This window comes from Triticum aestivum, chromosome 6B, assembly GCF_018294505.1.
Source record: "Triticum aestivum cultivar Chinese Spring chromosome 6B, IWGSC CS RefSeq v2.1, whole genome shotgun sequence".
Classification (NCBI taxonomy): domain Eukaryota; kingdom Viridiplantae; phylum Streptophyta; class Magnoliopsida; order Poales; family Poaceae; genus Triticum; species Triticum aestivum.
In genome coordinates, this window is record NC_057810.1 from 157441816 (window position 1) to 157459538 (window position 17723).

At 44.9% G+C, this 17723-nt stretch overlaps 2 protein-coding genes across 4 annotated transcripts; both read left to right on the forward strand.

Moving 5' to 3' along the window:
- Window positions 1-3575: 3575 nt before the first annotated feature.
- On the forward strand, window positions 3576-8671 carry LOC123136320 (endoglucanase 5). The gene is made up of 4 exons (XM_044555684.1): window positions 3576-4610; window positions 4750-4953; window positions 5282-5536; window positions 7711-8671. Exons 1-4 carry the CDS (start codon window positions 4191-4193, stop codon window positions 8419-8421), a joined length of 1590 nt encoding a protein of 529 aa, XP_044411619.1. The 5' UTR covers window positions 3576-4190; the 3' UTR covers window positions 8422-8671.
- Window positions 8672-8744: 73 nt separating this feature from the next.
- Window positions 8745-16418, forward strand: LOC123136319 (probable LRR receptor-like serine/threonine-protein kinase At1g05700). 3 transcript variants are annotated; one of them, XM_044555683.1, is made up of 13 exons: window positions 8745-10116; window positions 10295-10850; window positions 11128-11612; window positions 12194-12332; window positions 12468-12539; window positions 13184-13255; window positions 13344-13424; window positions 14020-14180; window positions 14290-14510; window positions 14753-14879; window positions 15112-15177; window positions 15270-15431; window positions 15570-16418. In XM_044555683.1, the coding sequence occupies exons 1-13, from the start codon at window positions 10047-10049 to the stop codon at window positions 15680-15682; spliced, it is 2325 nt and encodes a 774-aa protein (XP_044411618.1). In that variant the 5' UTR covers window positions 8745-10046; the 3' UTR covers window positions 15683-16418. The 3 variants fall into 3 exon arrangements, with proteins under 3 accessions (XP_044411618.1, XP_044411615.1, XP_044411616.1); XM_044555680.1 differs by having other exon boundaries at window positions 8748-10116; window positions 15270-15456; XM_044555681.1 differs by having other exon boundaries at window positions 8749-9388; window positions 15270-15456.
- Window positions 16419-17723: the final 1305 nt, after the last annotated feature.

Consider the following 17723-nt stretch of genomic DNA (forward strand, 5'->3'; position numbering starts at 1 on the left):
GAACATTCTCAACTCTAAAGAGTAGTTTGACGATCAAGCAACGATGGTCTTGTGCACGTGGAAACCCATTCATCATGTACAAAATTAAAACTCAAAAAAAGGTCTCCCGAGGTACTAGACATTTTATAAATGCAAACCATTTTCTGTTCCCCAACTTATGATTTTCTTAGTTTCAAGTTTTAGTTTTTCAGGAACTTCCTTGAATATTGGAAGCAACTATTACACAGGTGGCTGAATTTTTTGGACGTTCAGTAAAATCGCTCTCCACCACTATGCACCACCTGATAAAATCCGAAGGTCCAACCTTCTTCTTTCTCTAGCCTTCTTCTCGTCCCTATACTCATGCTAAAAGGAAATACAATTAAAATAAAAGTTTCTACAAAAGAATAAATTTATGTAGTGGTATTTAACTTTAAAGAGGAAGAAATTAAAACAAACAATGAAAAAAATTGCACATAATTTGCAAATAAATTTATAAGATGAAAAAATAATCATATAATAGTGAGATTTCACACAAATGTTTGTTTATAAGAAAGAATTAACTAGTGGCATTGGTATTACCATTAAATAAGAAAGAAAATAAATAAACTAATAGCAAATGATGAAAAAAAAGCGCGCACAAACACATATTTTTGCATATACAAAAATAAGCATATAATTATGCAAATTTTGCACTCTAGTATAATTTACAGACGTATTACGTAATACTTATGCGTACACACACACACGCGCGCGCGCACACACACACACACACACACCATTCACACATACCCATATTGGCAAAGAAAAACCGACAAAAAAAGAAATAGAGCAAATGCACTTAGAAAACTGACAGCCCCTTTGACGCCTGCTCAACAGCAAATGCGTTGAATATTTCGTTTTTCTTCTAAATTTCCATGTTTCCTCCAATACTTCGTATTTTAAATGTTTTATTTGTTATTTCCTACCCTTTTATTTTAAATATATCAAAAATGGCATTGTATCTGAAAACCGATTTCTTCATCTATACTTTTTTTAAATTGTGAATATTTTAATGTGGACCTGTTCTCAATATTTCTTCAATGTATAACAAAAGTTTCCCAATAAACCATCAGTCTTTGGATTTTTCTTTTGATTCTTTTTCTTGATTTTCTTGTTTCATAACAGCATTTGGCAAGTGGGCTGCCCACATGTGCGAAATTGCCAACACGTTGCCGTCAATATGGTTTTGACACTTTAAAGATCGAGAATCGTTGATTTTCAGACTTAAGGGAAAGAACTTTAGCAAAATGGATTTTTTTTTTCTCAAGCACCCAGGGTGCTGTCGTAGCCCAAGTGTGTAGCACTCACCAAACATGAAAGCAAAGTAGGGCATCACACGCAGTTTTTGCAAGATACAACCACTGCATCAGGAGAAATGATTCCTCAATTATTTATCTATAAGCATTCTAGCAAGAAAAAACATATACATGTAAGCACCTACTAGCAGCACTGACAAATAAATAACGTCCTAGGGCACCCCAGTAGTACTAGTTTTTCTTATTTATAGTGAGAACACAATTGTAATTATATTTATCATTAAAAATATTTACAAAATTATTATTTTTGAACTAAAAATAATGGACAGCAATTGACAGGGTCTTACACTGAAAAGTGAGTCAAAATCTCAAAAGGACAAACATATACGCAGTGAGTACCATACATGCGCGCCTGTGCCTGTGTACATATATTATATGCTTGTAGTGTAACGCTGGGAACAAGTCATCGGTGGAACGAGGCGCGGCATCGATCGTTGACGTTCAGCTACGCAACAACTGGTGTTTCCGGTGAGCACTCAGTTTCCCCCCACACGTACTCCTACCAATAACCGGTACTGTAGCATCGTGGCAGCTTCCAGTGGCTCTCCTCGTCAAGGTCCCAATTCCGCCTCCTCGCCTAACAGTTTGCATATTCCAGTATTACTCTTCTTCTAAACGTGGGTCTCCCGAATACTAAACGTGGGCCGCCTGCCCACCAGAACACGGTGGAGCAAGTGTCAATGAAGCTAGTCGCATAATAGTACTAGCACTTTTGAAATAAAAGCAAGTGTCAATGGAGCTAGCCACAGTAGTATTTTCGTTTCTTGATTCCAACCGAAGCATCGTCCGGCGGCGATGGGCACCGGCCGGCCGCACGCTGATGCGCGCCCTCGCTTGCCACGGACGGGACCCATCACACGATTTGGTTAACGATGTACCACACCACCTGACGGCGACGCCGCAACGGCCCGACTCACCTACAACAGAAAGAGCTAGCCACACAAAGTACACACTAGCTTTGCCAAAAATCAAAGAACCTAGTAGGAGTAGTATGTGGCTTCCTCCATGCACCTTCCTTCCTTCCTTCTCATGGGAATGAAAAGCGGCTGGTTTGTCTATTCGTAGGTTGCGTGAAACTCAGTTTGAGGACAAGAATTCTCGTTGCATTTTGCTAATTTTGCGCACTTGTGCTCCACAAATTTTGACCTAATTAAGAGGTGTGCGACGATGAGATCACAACAGTTCTGGACCAACCGCCGAGAAATGGCCAAAAGGATTCATTGGTCTATCGTTCCTTACACCGGCCGGCCCGGTTAGCACAGTTTGGACTTTGAAATGCATTTCCTTGAATATATTTGCACTGTCCTTGTGGTGTGTGCCAATCTCTGTTGAAATCAGACACAACGGAAAATCGACAACTTATTGACACAACAACAAACAACGAAAATGATTTTTATTAAGAAATAATAATAGCCATGTTTATCATTTATTCGCAAATAAAATGTGCCTATCATGGCGACACAAGTTGTGGAACTAAATTAATGCTAATAACTGCAGTTACATTTTGCTAAATTTGCAGACTTGCACCATACTGCTCAGTTTTAGGTTGGTTATAAATGGTGTATAATTTTAAGTGGCTGAGATTAAATGATTAAGTTTGTCTATCTTTTATTACCGACCTTGTTGTGGACCTGGAAGACGCTCAAAATTTTCTCGATCATGTCATGTGGCATTCCAGCTAGTAGAAAAAGCACTCCCTCCGTTCTAAACCACAGTACTTGTATTGGTTTCAGTTCATTTTGAACTGAAACCACGCCAAGTATTTTCGAAAGGAGAGAGAGTGTTATTCATTGTGTTAGACAAAACATATTCTGATGACGGCATCAGGGCATCTCCAATAGGTGGAATATATAGTTTGCATTGTAAGTACGCTACTTCTATGCATTTCTTCTCATATCACTTGCCCCACTATCCTTTTGCATTGGCTCCGGGGCAGTGGAGCTACGCACGGCAGGACCATACTCGATCTGGACCGTAGACCGGGGCGATCGTGCGCCGGAGGAAACACCGGAAGCGTTCCCCGTTCCGCCGCGAGGACCGGCCGGGGGCTGGACCGACCAACCACAGCAGCCGGGGCGTGGGGCCGCGTGGACCAACCCCCAAAAACGTAGGGAACGAAACGAACTCGCGCGCGTGCACGAGTTGAGCAAGAAGAAGAAGAAGAAAAATCCTGAACTGGAGTAGTAGCTCGTACTGACTTCTCCCGGGACGTCGCTGTCCTCCCCCTGCCAAGCCACCGCACCGCACCGCCATCCATCGCCATGCATGCCAAGCCCCAAAGCCTTCTTCCTCCCTCCCTCCCTTTCTTTCAACACAGCCCACCAACCCAACATCGCAATCCATTCCTACTACTTTGTATATCTGCGCGCCCATATATAAACGCAGCATCGGCCATGTACAGCGAAGATATTGTCGAGGAGGGTTAGGAGGAGGAAGAGGAGGAGGAGGTCCGCCGCTAAAGCTGGAAGCCGATCATTAGCCATTATTTACTACTCTACTCGGGAGCTAGGCAGGCCGGGGGCCAATTACTCCGTCGGTTATCTTATCTATCAGTTTCCGTTTCGAGCTTCAATTACCAGGGAGGAGGAGAAGGAGGAGGCGCAGGTTCACTTTTCGGAGGCGGCGCTGACCCGTTTCCGTTCTTGGAAGCCCGTTCCGGCGAGCGACCGCGAGCCAGGCCGGCCGCCGGTGGCCATTTCTGTTTGCGGCGGGAATCGATCGGCCGGGCGCGGAGCGACCGAGCAAGGTCGGTCGCGCCATAGGCGCTTGGTTTGGAGTTTCTTACGGGAGGCCGATCGACCGACCGCGGGTTTCTTTCTTGGCGCGCGCGCGGGACGACGGGCGGTCGCTGAGATGAGCGATGTCACCGGCAGGTTCGTGCTGGCCGCGGCCGTCGCGGTGGCGTCGCTGGTGATGGCGGCGGCGGCGCGGCACGACTACGGGGACGCGCTGTCCAAGAGCCTGCTCTACTTCGAGTCGCAGCGGTCGGGCCGGCTGCCGTACAACCAGCGAGTGCGGTGGCGCGGCCACTCGGGGCTCACCGACGGGCTGGAGCAAGGGGTGGACCTGGTGGGCGGGTACTACGACGCCGGCGACCACGTCAAGTTCGGCCTCCCCATGGCCTTCACCGTCACCATGCTCTCGTGGGCCGTCCTCGAATATGGCGACCAGATCGCCGCCGCCGGCGAGGGCGCCCACGCGCTCCAGTCCATCAAGTGGGGCACCGACTACTTCATCAAGGCGCACACCGCGCCCAACGAGCTCTGGACCCAGGTCAGTCATCGATCGACGCCGCCGTCGCCATGACCGGCCGCGCGCGCAGAATGTAAAGTGTAAACACGTTACTACGTAGCGTACACACACTGCATCTTTTCTGACCCGATCGACGTGTGGCGCGCGCGCATACGCACAGGTCGGCGACGGCGACTCGGACCACTACTGCTGGCAGCGGCCGGAGGACATGACGACGTCGCGGCGGGCGTACAAGGTGGACGCCGAGCACCCCGGCTCGGAGGTGGCCGCCGAGACGGCCGCCGCCATGGCCGCCGCGTCCATCGTGTTCCGGCGAGCCGGCGACGCGCACTACGCGCACCTCCTCCTCCACCACGCGCAGCAGGTACGCTGTCACGTAGTACATACTTGTCACAGAAAACTAATCAAACATAAAGCACAAAAATCAGACTAGATTAGCACCAGCTTAATTTCCCTTTAAGCTTTTGTCAGCTCCCTTTACACAGAATTCACGATTAAAAAATACGACACTCGATCCACTAGCTGCAGCTGGGTCTGGTATGTGACAGCGGGCAGCTCAACGTCCATCGTACACACACACACACGCTTGACGCTTCGGCTATGTCGTAGTATTTCTTTTACGTATAGATGTCGTCGTATTTATACGTACGCGTATTGCTAACTAATTTGTACGTACGTATTATTACGTGCAGCTGTTCGAGTTCGCGGACAAGTACCGGGGGCGGTACGACGCGAGCGTGCGGGTGGTGAAGAGCTACTACCCGTCGGCGAGCGGGTACAACGACGAGCTGCTGTGGGCGGCGCTGTGGCTGCACCGCGCCACCGGCGGCCGCGAGTACCTCGACTACGCCGTCGCCAACGCCGACGACTTCGGCGGCACCGGCTGGGGCGTCTCCGAGTTCAGCTGGGACATCAAGTACCCCGGCCTCCAGGTCCTCGCCTCCAAGGTCAGTAGTACCTCGATCAGTGATCACTGATCAGTACCTCTCTCTGTCTCTCCATTGCTGACGCATGCACGCAACCCATGCATGCATGCACTGCACCAACCTAGCGACCTTTCCTTCAGCTGGTCAAACTTGTTTACCTTTTCATCGCTGCATGCATCATCAGAATGATTTCCACACAAGAAATAGGATCATTCCACCGCCGATCGCGGCAGCTGTAAATTAGTCAAAGGCATACGTCAATTACTACTCACTAGTTTAGTCCAAATTTAAAAAATTACTATCAGTAGTTAGTTGGCAAAAAAAAATTAAAAAATTACTACTAGTTAGTAGTACCAGTATAGTACTAGTAATTTTTGGTTAATTTACTGGAGTAACTAAATAGTAGGGGGTTACCATATGGGATCAATATGGTTAATTTTGACAGACGTAGTATGACTTTGTTGATTTGGTTGTGCCACCGGTTTTGTATATTAGCATGAGGAGCAAGCCGCGTGTTTGGTGCACCCTAGCTTTTGCTTAGCTACCCTCTCTCTCTAGCTTGCAAGCATGGCTACCCCTACCTTACCTAGCATGCTTTCTTGGGGTGCTTCCGTTGGAGTTGATGGATGATGCGCCATGCCCAACAACTCCGCCCGCCCCATCTCTTCTACTTCTTGATCGTCTACCCCTAACTTTCTTGCGGTACGTTGCAACGTTAGGTTTTGCGTAGAGGTTGATTTTCGTCGAGGGGCACCCATGTGCAAACCCTAGTTAAGTGAGCATATGATATGATTGATGATGATTCTTAGCAAAAAAGCTAATCATGGGGAGCAGGCGATGCTCAGCCCACCAAGAGGATGAAGAAAGTTGAGAGATGCCCAAATTTGTTTTATACTATATACAAACACGGGGCCGGCCATGAGACTAGGAGAGATCTTTTGATCTACCCCACCTGTGCCTTTGTCCTCTTGGTAACCATTTCTAATGCATTCCTTTCACATGTGCTCTATCCTCCTGGCAGCTGCCGTTTATTTATATAAAAACCTTCCAGAAACAGACCGGTTTCCTAACCCTGGACTGTCTGTGAGGGTGAGGCGATGGCTGCACTGTCACTGAGGTCTTGTAGGAATGGACTGCCTTCCTAATCATAACTCCTTTGACCACACCTTGTGTTCGGCATATGCTTAGAACGCAAGGCAGCATGCGGCCGGCTCCTCTTGCCATGAGGGTGAAGGCTCATCGATCACATGCCTGTTTCTTTGGTCATCCACAAGCTGTTTTTGTCTCTGTCATGCGTCCTTGGGATGTGATGTTTGAAGCAAGCGATTCAACCAATGATGGATACCTACTCTGGCTAGACAGCTGCTTACTTGCCCAAGTGGAATGGAGGGGTCGAGTGGTCATTTCTTCAGTTGTTTAATGAAAAACACATCAGCAGCTGTTACTGATGTGTACAGGCTTTTCAATTGGTGATGGGAGAAAGGAAAGAGTGGAAGCACATGAGACAAAAAATATATTCTACCGACAGTAGTTGCATGTTTTTTTTTGGATTAAATAGAGTACATGTCTGGGAGAGAAGGAGAGTGGTTGGATCACAACATGAGTTGAGCACTGGTAACTGAGCCCACAAGGATCATGTGGCCCATGCGGCCCATTTTCTTTGATGTTCGGCCGGGTTGGTTTATAACCTGATAAATTCGGTACGGCACTGAAATTAAGTTCCATAACGATGGATGCCATTCCGCCATGGCGTCTGTCCGTTGATGTCAAGATTTTTTTTTTCGCGGGTGAGTTGATGTCAAGATTCTGCACTCGTATATAATAGTACCAGACACATGGAGGACAGGTTGACAACGATCACTGCTCAACTCAACCCTGCTATTTAAGTTTGGCACATAGTTTGACTACCAGCGATCACTGCTCAAGTCAACCCTGCTATTAAGTTTGGCACATAGTTTGACTACTAGAAGGTGCAGATCACAATCTTCCTGGTCGACATGCAGCCTCTAGAGCCTAGAGGTCAACATATTTTTTAGAGAGGGTCAAAGGTTTTATTTGCAAATTAGCGGTCAATTAAAAACGAAATTAGCCATGCATCAGCTGTTTAGGGCTCATTTTTTCTTGCGATCCTGTTGATTAGCATAGTTTGTTTTGATCCGTGTGATTAACATTTCTCTCTCTGGGCCATTGTTCAGCTGCTGCTGGAGGAGAAGGACCTGAGCTCGGAGTACCGCGCGGTGCTGGAGAAGTTCCGGGCCAAGGCCGAGTTCTACGTGTGCTCCAACATGAACAAGAACCCCGGCGGCGCCGCCCGCAACGCGCCCCGCACCCCGGCGGGGCTCATCTTCATCCGGCCCTGGAACAACCTCCAGTACGTGACCAACGCCGTATTCCTCCTCACCGTCCACTCCGACCTGCTGGCCGCGCTCGGGGAGCCCCTCCGCTGCACCGTGGACGAGGACGCCGACACCTCGGACACGGGCGGCGAGACGGCGGCGGACGTCGTGGTCAGGGCCGAGGAGGTGCTGGCGTTCGCCAAGGCGCAGGCGGACTACATCCTAGGCACGAACCCGATGGAGACGAGCTACCTGGTCGGGTACAGCGACAAGTACCCGCGGCGGGTGCACCACCGGGCGGCGTCGACGGCGTCGTTCGCGGACGAGAAGGGGTTCATCGGGTGCGCGCAGGGGTTCGACTCGTGGTACAGCGCCGGGGAGGAGAACCCGCACGACCTCGTCGGCGCCGTCGTCGGCGGGCCCGACGGCGAGGACCGGTTCAACGACCAGCGCGGCGCGTACATGCAGACCGAGGCCTGCACGTACAACACCGCGCCCATGGTCGGCGTCTTCTCCAGGCTCATGGAGCTCGACGCGGAGGAGCGGCTGCGGGAGCAACGAGACCTGTGAAGCGGCTCGTCGCCGGCCGGTGAATATGCTCAGCTGTAGGAGTGTTAATTGAATAACTGAGAAAAATGTGAGAAAAGAAAGAGTGGGAGAAGGCGATTTTTTTTATTAGGATCGATGGATGGATGGGTGGATTTGTACATTCTTTTTGTTGATTAATTCGTATAGGTTTTACTTTGTTTCATTCGTGTAGGAATGAAATTTCGAAAGAAAAAAGAGAATAAAACATCACCAGATTGATGGTTGACGTTGAGTTGACCAAGAGGGAAGGCGGGAAAGGTTTTTCCATCACTGACATCGGGCCCCGCAGTCCAGTTTCCCTCCGTGGCACCGCGAAATTTCCATGTTGACTCCCCGCTGCCCACGGAGAGGGTGCTGGTGGTGGTAATGCTCGAGAAGCAGTGCCCGATGCGTGTTCGACGAAATGTCATCGCCACAGCTAGCGCTGCCAACCTGCCATGGTCGCGCCCCGTGCGCGTCCCTCTGGGGGACCGGCGACCTTGACGCCGCGCTTCTCCTCTCGGCGCGGACGCGCGCGTGCGTGCCGGGGTCGATTCCGGTCGCCGCGCGCGCAGGGTGCTCGGCGTAATGGCTCCCTCGGCTGCCTGCATTGCATCTCCTTCGGGGCAGTGCAGTGCGTGCCGACATGCCCACTGAGACCGAGGTCAAGGAGAGGAGACCGACAGGGACGACTCCACTATCTGGTCGCTCGCTGCCATCCACTGGCCGAGTAGTTGGTGCGGTGGTGTCTTGTCGCGGCCGCACCCGTGGGCTCGTACACGCGACGTCGCCGTCGGGGCCCCGGGGGACGTACGGATTGCGCGTGCCGACCGCGCCTCAGGGTCTCCGAATGCGGCGCTCGCCCTTGTCTTGGCCAGGTACGGTACGTGGTCGCTGTGCAGCTGCGGGGCGCCATCTGAAGCTGTTGGCAGAGCATGAAATCCGGGTGAAAAATCAGGACTTCTCTGCGGTAATGCCAATTGTTAAAATTATTAACTGCTCCGTAGTTAAGCCCATAGTACTAATAAGTAAGCAATGAGGCACCTTATTCTTCCCTAACTTTATGCTTGTGTGCCACTTGTAAGATTCGTTAGGAACATCTTGTTAGTTTAAAGCACAAGCTTTAGCAGTTAAGTTAGGCACCAAGTCCACGGCCACAAGATCACCACAACAATATCGGTTGGGATGCAATTAGTTCCACACTGTTTCCATTCCGGAGATTAGTACATACCATGAAATGCTTCAGCCATGGGGTTTACTTGCCCTTCTGATTTATTATTCTACTACGAGATGACCAAACCACATGGGAGGACAGTCTTTTTCTAATGCCAACAAAGGGATCATAGAGTCAAGTCTAAAAGTTGCAATTATTTCGCAGCTGTATCCTTTCTATTGGTGGAAGATACTTCATTATCATGACGAAAGTGTTTCCAAACAGCTGCACTAGCTCACTGCACACTTACCCTCTTGATCTATCATTATGGAATAGGACAACCGTAATACCATGTGAAAGCATTTGCTACTCCCATGGACATGCATATATGACAGTCTCTCTCTCTCTCTCTCTCTCTCTCTCTCTCTCTCTCTCTCTCTCTCTCCTAGTTTGCTCACAAGAGTAAAGAATAAGCATGAAGTTATGTGTAGCAGTTCTCCTTTTCTACATGTTCCAGTTGATCCATGGACAGCCTGATTATCAAGGTGCGTTGCCCCTCAATTCTTATTTCTTACTGCTCTTTCTGTTTAGAAAATGCACAACGAGAAGCACCTCTGTTGCTCATAGCCAAAAGTTTATTCAAGGTCAATGATAGAAATCCGTGATGCATAAGTGCATAACCAATGGTGATATAAATCTGTTTGACTTGTATTGTGTTTCCAGGTTTCATAAGCATCGATTGTGGTATCCCACTGAATTCTACCTACCAAGATTCCATTACAAACATAGTATATGTATCAGACTATGGTTTCATCACCACGGGAGAAAACCGCATCATCTCCTCAGATTACATGGAGCCGTCACTAGCGAAACGCTATTCCAATCTCCGGTTCTTTCCACACGGTCCGAGGAATTGCTACACCCTGAGATCCTTGGTGATGGGAAACAAGTACCTTGTTCGTGCATCCTTCTACTATGGAAACTATGATGGCCTGGGCAAACCTCCTGTCTTTGATCTTTACCTGGGGACAAACTACTGGCATGAAGTTAACTATAGTGATGCAGGAGCATTCAACTGGATGGACATCATACTTGTGGCTCCTACTGATTACTTGCAAGTTTGTTTGGTGAACAAAGGTATGGGTAATCCATTTGTTTCTGGGCTGGATTTGAGGCCACTGAATACCACCCTCTACCCAGAGGTAAATGCAAGTCAATCGCTCGTGCTGGTTAATTCTAATCGGTTCCACATGGGACCCACAGACAATTCAATAATCAGGTTAGTTTCGACTTAGAATTGTTGTTATCAAATTTTAACATAAATCCGCATTAGCACCATCTTGATCAACAGAAGTAAAATTTCGGTCGCTGAATATCCTGCAGAAAAATATATTTATAAATGACTCTAGGCTGTAACCGCCGCTTTTAGCCTTATACGTACTGCATAAGTTTTATCTGCAAGGTGTATTTTTTGACAGAGAGATGGTTGTTTTGACTCTAGTTAATTCAGTGGACTACAATACTGCATAAAACATATACTTCATTGGTCTAAACAGGTACCCCTCGGACCCCCTAGACCGCATCTGGACGACATATAATGCAATTCCGAACTGTACAACGATATCTGCAACATCTCCAATGCATAATAACCTCAGGGATGTCTACGATGTGCCACCATCTGTTATGCAAAATGCAGCAACTGTTAATAGCTCAAGAATTGATTTCTCATGGAATCCATCTGATCCATCGGCGAACATAAACTCCAAATACTTCTTTATTTTCTACTTTGCTGAGCTGCAGCATGTACCGAGCAAAGCGGTGCGGCAGTTTGATATCATTATCAATAACAAGACATGGAACAGGCGACCTTACACCCCAACATTCCTATTCGCCAATTATTTTTCCGGTGTTGTGCAAGGGATGGAAAATTATAGTGTCTCACTTGTTGCCACAAAAAATGCAACACTTCCACCTATCCTCAATGCCATGGAGATGTACTTGGTGAAACTGATAACTGCGGTTGCAACTGATCCTGGAGACGGTATGGATTTAGTGATGCAATATTAGTACGGACTAGAGAGGGTATATAACCAGCTACAGTTACTATGTTAAGGGTCCTGTCTAATTTGCAATAGACAAAAGTCCACTTTCCAACTCTGAACCTTGACAAAAGTTCACTTTTCAACTCTGAATTCTAAAACCTTTCGATTGACAACCTCAAACTATTGAAACCATCATTTTTTATAACCTCGGGTAGTCTCACTAGTGATTTAGTGTAACATGCATGCCACGTGTCCACCACATTACTGCCATGCCATTGCCATGTCACTAAGTTCCGTTTATTGATCTGTTTGTACCATTTTTTCTTATGTTTTAGCATTTTTTTTGTGGAAGTTTCTTCTATCCAAATGGTGGAGCTTGTTTTCGATTGTTTGTTGTTGTAGTGTCTGTTTGTTCATGGCTGTGGTGTAAGTTCAAGACTGAGAAGTAGACTTTTTTCCTAGCAGTAAAGAGGGTCGGATTAGACTGTTCTTTATCACATTCGAGGTGTATTAGCATCTTAAAAGCTTGCCTGCTTGTCTATTCGTTTAATTAACCATCTTCCTTGTTCTTGCAAAGCAGCTAGAGCTATGATGGCAATCCAAGACAATTTTGGTGTGGTAAAAAACTGGATGGGTGATCCATGCACTCCGAAAGCTTTTATATGGAGAGGATTAAACTGCTCATATCCATCGGCAAGCCCCTCTGAAATAATGGGACTGTAAGTTTCATAACTATGTTTGGATGAAATAAAGGAAAACCCATTCTCATACGCTGAATATTTGGACATTTCTAAGAAACGTTTAGGACAAATGAACAAGAGAAGCTAACTGTTCTTGGCTTACTTTTTTTGCAGAAACTTGTCTTCCTTTGGGTTAGTTGGTGCCATCTCTACTAACTTTAGAGATCTCAAAGCACTCCACTATCTGTAGGTTCTTACTTCTCATAATCATTTCTCACTGTGGAATTTTAACATGCTACTATCTTTTTTTATACTAAAAGTAAACCCACATGGATATTCTCCCCACCTGCGTTTTTTAGTATATGTAGGAACTAGTAGTGTACTTGTTATTAAAACACGAAGGTTTGTATAAGCCAATCTATATGCACCTAATTCGCAGACGTTTGAAAATTACCAAAAAAGGAATGCTTGTACTGATATTCTTAAGATGATTAGCTTGTTTATGGAGAGAATTACCTGAAAAAATTTACACAGTAGTACAGAGAAACTCTCTTGAACTTCCCAGTGGATAACAATACATTTCTTAAATTGTCTGTGTCTCCATGTTTTTAGGAAAAAGAAAGAACTGTCTGTATCTACATATAGGAACTCTGGTTACATGATATGTGCTTCCTCGTTTTTCTACACCGTTCACCAGAAATATACTGTCAGAAAACTAATGATATAGTTTGGGAGACAAACGTAACTCTTCATCGTATGCAGTGACTAGATGCATACTTTTGCTTTTTGTATTCAGTCATGCAGTGAAGCTGAAAATAACACTTCCAAAAACGTTGTATTTCCCACTTCCCTTATTAGCTGCAATTCACAAGATCTGTTACTCCTTCCAGGGATTTGTCACACAACAACTTATCTGGTCCTATTCCAAATTTTATTGGGGAACTTTCATCACTAATGTTTCTGTAAGTCTTATTACTTATCTGTTCGTTATTGAATCTGGGCACAACTGTTTCCGGGCAATGGTTCATATACCATGTTTTTCCTTTAAAGGGATTTGTCCAGCAATGATCTGAGTGGACCAATTCCCTACAGCCTTTTACAAAGGTCCCAAAATGGATCCCTATCACTAAGGTATGTTCAACTGCCAAAATTTAACTAACTTTGAATATATTTTTCAAAGAAAAAAAATACACACTAATATGTAAATCAGTAAATGCTCATTGTTTTTGGATGATGTGAGTAATATTTAAAAAAATGATGATTTAATATCATACTAACTGCTTTAACTTGTATGCTTTGCTATTTGGGCCTTTTGTTTTTCAATTTCTTTGACTGCTCATTCAGTAAGGTGTATTACTTCTGGTTAGCTGGAAAGATAAGTTACGTCATCATTACTTATCAACTGTACTAGATAATTCAATAAGGACCAGTAACTCTAGTGAATAAAATAATATGCTAACGGTTGGAAGAATCTTATATATCAGTTTACTTTGTCCCAGTGCATTTCATGGGTAGTTTCATTTCTTCAAGAGCATTCATTATGAAAGCACCTTTAAAAATAGTGTCAGTATTACATTTTACTAGCTAACTATTAGGTCTGATTGATCAGTGTATTTATAGAGAAGTAGTGGTTCCTTCCAGCATTTATAGTTGGTCATCTCTCTTTATTTGGAACACCATGGAAGCACATTATAATTTAACTATTGTGTATATTTATAATTGCCAGGGTCGGTGGCAATCCAAATCTTTGTGGCAATGGTACTTCCTGCAAACCAGTTCGAAAGAAGATCAATGGGACACTTCTCGCTGCAATAGTTGTACCAATAGTTATTGCCATCACACTATTTGTTATATTATTTTTGCTGCGCCAAGCGCTCAAAGGAAAAGGTAACATGGTCAGATGGAAATGATGGTTTCTGTTTTGTATTTCATTTATTTTGCCTTTTGTTATAAAAATAAAATAAAATGCTTGCCATTACATTGTGGATGTATTCAGCTAAGCGAAAGGCTACTGGTCATGAAGATGGATCAGCATTACTTGGGAGCCGAGAGTTCTCTTACAAAGAACTGAAGCATATTACAAATAACTTTAGCCAAGAGATTGGAAAGGGTGGGTTTGGACCTGTCTTCCTTGGTTATTTGGAGAATGGAAACCCAGTTGCTGTGAAAGTGCGTTCTGAGTCATCTTCCCAAGGGGGTAAAGAATTTCTGGCTGAGGTAAAAACAAAAATCAATGTGAAGTTCTATGTGTCACAATTAAAATATTCATGTGTAATCCTTTCATCTGTCTGTCCCCCAGATTTCTTCGTGTAGTCATCTGTTTACAAATTTTGATGAATGAATTCTTTAATATATTTTTTTTCTGTGTGTGTAGTTTTACAAAACTACGCTTACTAATCATGCTCATTATGAGTTCTACTTAAATTATCTGAATGACAGTGCTGCATGCTATATTGCAGGCTCAACACTTGACAAGGATTCATCACAAGAACTTAGTTTCTTTGGTTGGCTACTGCAAGGACAGAAATCATCTGGCTCTTGTTTACGAGTACATGCCCGAAGGGAGCCTGCAGGATCATCTGAGAGGTTCATCTTGGCCATTCAAATGTGGATTCTTATATTGGCTAATCAAATTTTTAGGCGCACTAAACCAGCTATATATGTGCTGTATCCTGAAAATCGGATTACAGAAACATTACATTTCATTCAAACGAGAACTGCATATACCTTCAATTATCCGTAATTACTAACTGAGTCCATGAAGTTTTCCAGAATCTTCTTTAAGCTAACTATGTTTAATCTCTGTTGACATGCGAAGCCACTTCTACTAGTAAACCACTCACTTGGAAGCAGCGTCTTCAGATCGCCCTTGATGCTGCACAAGGTTCGGACATAGCTGCCATCTACTAGGTCCTGTGATTTCATTTGCACATGACTATTAACAAAAAAGTAGGAATACTTATTATTTTATGACAGGTCTTGAGTATCTGCACATCGCCTGTAAGCCAGCATTGATTCACAGAGATGTGAAGAGCAGGAACATCCTCCTGACCACAGATCTTGGGGCTAAGATTGCTGATTTTGGCCTGACCAAGGCTTTCAGCGACTCCAAAACACATATAACTACCGAGCCAGCTGGTACCATTGGGTACTTAGATCCTGAGTACGTCATACACAGCATCAATATCTTCTCCTGTATACTCTACTTCTTCAACATTGCCTGAAGTGTTGTTACTTTGTCATAATTAAGGACCCCTTCGTCTACCAATTGTTCAGGTACTTCCGCAGTTATCACATCAGCGAGAAGAGCGACATGTACAGCTTCGGCGTCGTCCTCCTGGAGCTCATCACGGGCCATGCCCCGGTCATACCGATTAGCGACAGCATGAGCATCCACATTGGTGAGTGGGTGCACGAGAGTCTCGACCAAGGAAACATCGAGAGCATTGTGGATGCAAAGATGGGAGGGGACTATGACATCAACTCTGTCTGGAAAGCTGCTGACTTGGCACTGCATTGCAAGCAAGAGGTCTCCCGGGAGCGGCCTACTATGGCGGAGGTCGTGGCCCAGCTTAAGGAGTGCTTGGAGCTCGAGAATCGTTGCAGCGAGAGGAGAGGAAACTTGTCTTCGAATGATGATAATTTGACCTGTCCCGGAGAGGGAAATGCACTTGAGGTAGAAGAAGAAGAAAGACAACAGCAACAAGGTGGAGAGATACAAGCGGCTGCTGGCCCTGCAATGAGATGATAGTTTTGATGACCTTAACCATAAATGCTGGAGGTTGGAGCCATCTTCTTTACCTTTCGGATAAACCTTCATCTTGCCTTTCTTTGTGAAGTTCTCAAATTTCTGGCAATGCCTAGATGGAGTCTACCTGTTCTAGTCCAGATAAAAAAATTGTGATGAAAGAAGCTCGAGTGGATCACCGGAGAATTCACGTTCGGGTTTGGACGGCGTGCGAGTGATACGTTTCTCAGTGTTTAGTGTTTAGATTGGACTTTTTTGTTGGCATGTTCGTCTTAGTTTGTCGTCCGTGTTTTTGATGTTTCTCTCCTCTTGGCAATATCAAACTTTGATCTCTTTATACAAGATATTAATCTGGCTATATACATCGTCTTAGGATCCAGAGGCTGGGGGCAAATAAAGCTTACATCATCTAGAAAATCAATCATGCATTGGATGGTTGGTTCCCTGAAGGTGACACTTCTTTCTGATATTATTTTGACAAACATTTCTGATAATGTGATGATCGATGATGCCATGGCAGGAATTTCTTGATTCTTAGGATGCGGATGCAAGATGGCAACGTGTGAAAACCTTGAAACAATATTGATGGTTGGCATTTCACACATGTGGCAGCCCGTCCATTAAATATTGTTCTGAAACAATAAAATCAAGGAAAATAAAAAACATTTTCAACAAAAAAAGGAAAGTGATAATTTATTGGAAAAACTTGCTATACATTGAAGAAATATCTAGGAAAAGAACACATTGAAATGTTCACTAAAACAATAAAATATAGATGAAGAGGAAAATTTAGGATAAAATCTCACAGTTTTAATATACTTAAATAAAACATAAGTAATATAACAAATAAGACATAAAAATGTGGTAAAAATGGGAACTTAGAGGAAAATCTAATATCCAAGGAAGTTATTACTAATCTAAAGTTTAAACTGAAAAAACCACAAATTGAGGAAAAGAAAGCCTTTGAGTTTTTATGGAGAGTACTCTCGCATAGTTTGCATTTCCAAAATGTCTAGTACCTCGAGTGGCCTTTTCGGAATGTTTATGTTTTTCTCCGTTTAATTTAATTTCCCCTTATTTTTCATATGTATTGTTTTTGTATGTGGTGACTGGGCTGCCACGTGCACGAGACCATGGCTGCTTGATTGTCAAAACCACTCTCTAGAGTTAAGAATATTCTAGACTTGAGAGCATAATCTGTGGCATCTCTATCACCCTATGTGCTGTGGTACTGGAATCGAGAGACCAGATTGAAGACCTATTCATAATCGAGGGACTAAGGATATAATTTCCCCAACTTTTATAAAGAACAGTGACATGAAAATAATTCCTTTATCAAGAATCTCTAGTGCGTGATCGGTTGTCTTGTCTGAACTTGATGACCCAAATGGAGGGGGTATAGCACACTGCTTTACGCCACTTGAGCTAGCAATGTCCGTTCAAACTCTAGTGCTCCCTTGTGTTTCTGTCTGGCTGCGTGGGAGAGAAGAATGTGATCCGAACTTCTTCATGATATGCACCCTCGCTAAGTATGTGATTTTTTTTGCGAGGGTAAAGGGAGTTTATTGCATGGGTAAAGAGTTACAGTCAAGAGGCCACAAGTTCTCGATACAGGGTGGAACCGAGCCTAGCCAAACAGCAGTGGCACGCTCGGTGCGGCTATACTTAGCCAAATGATCAAC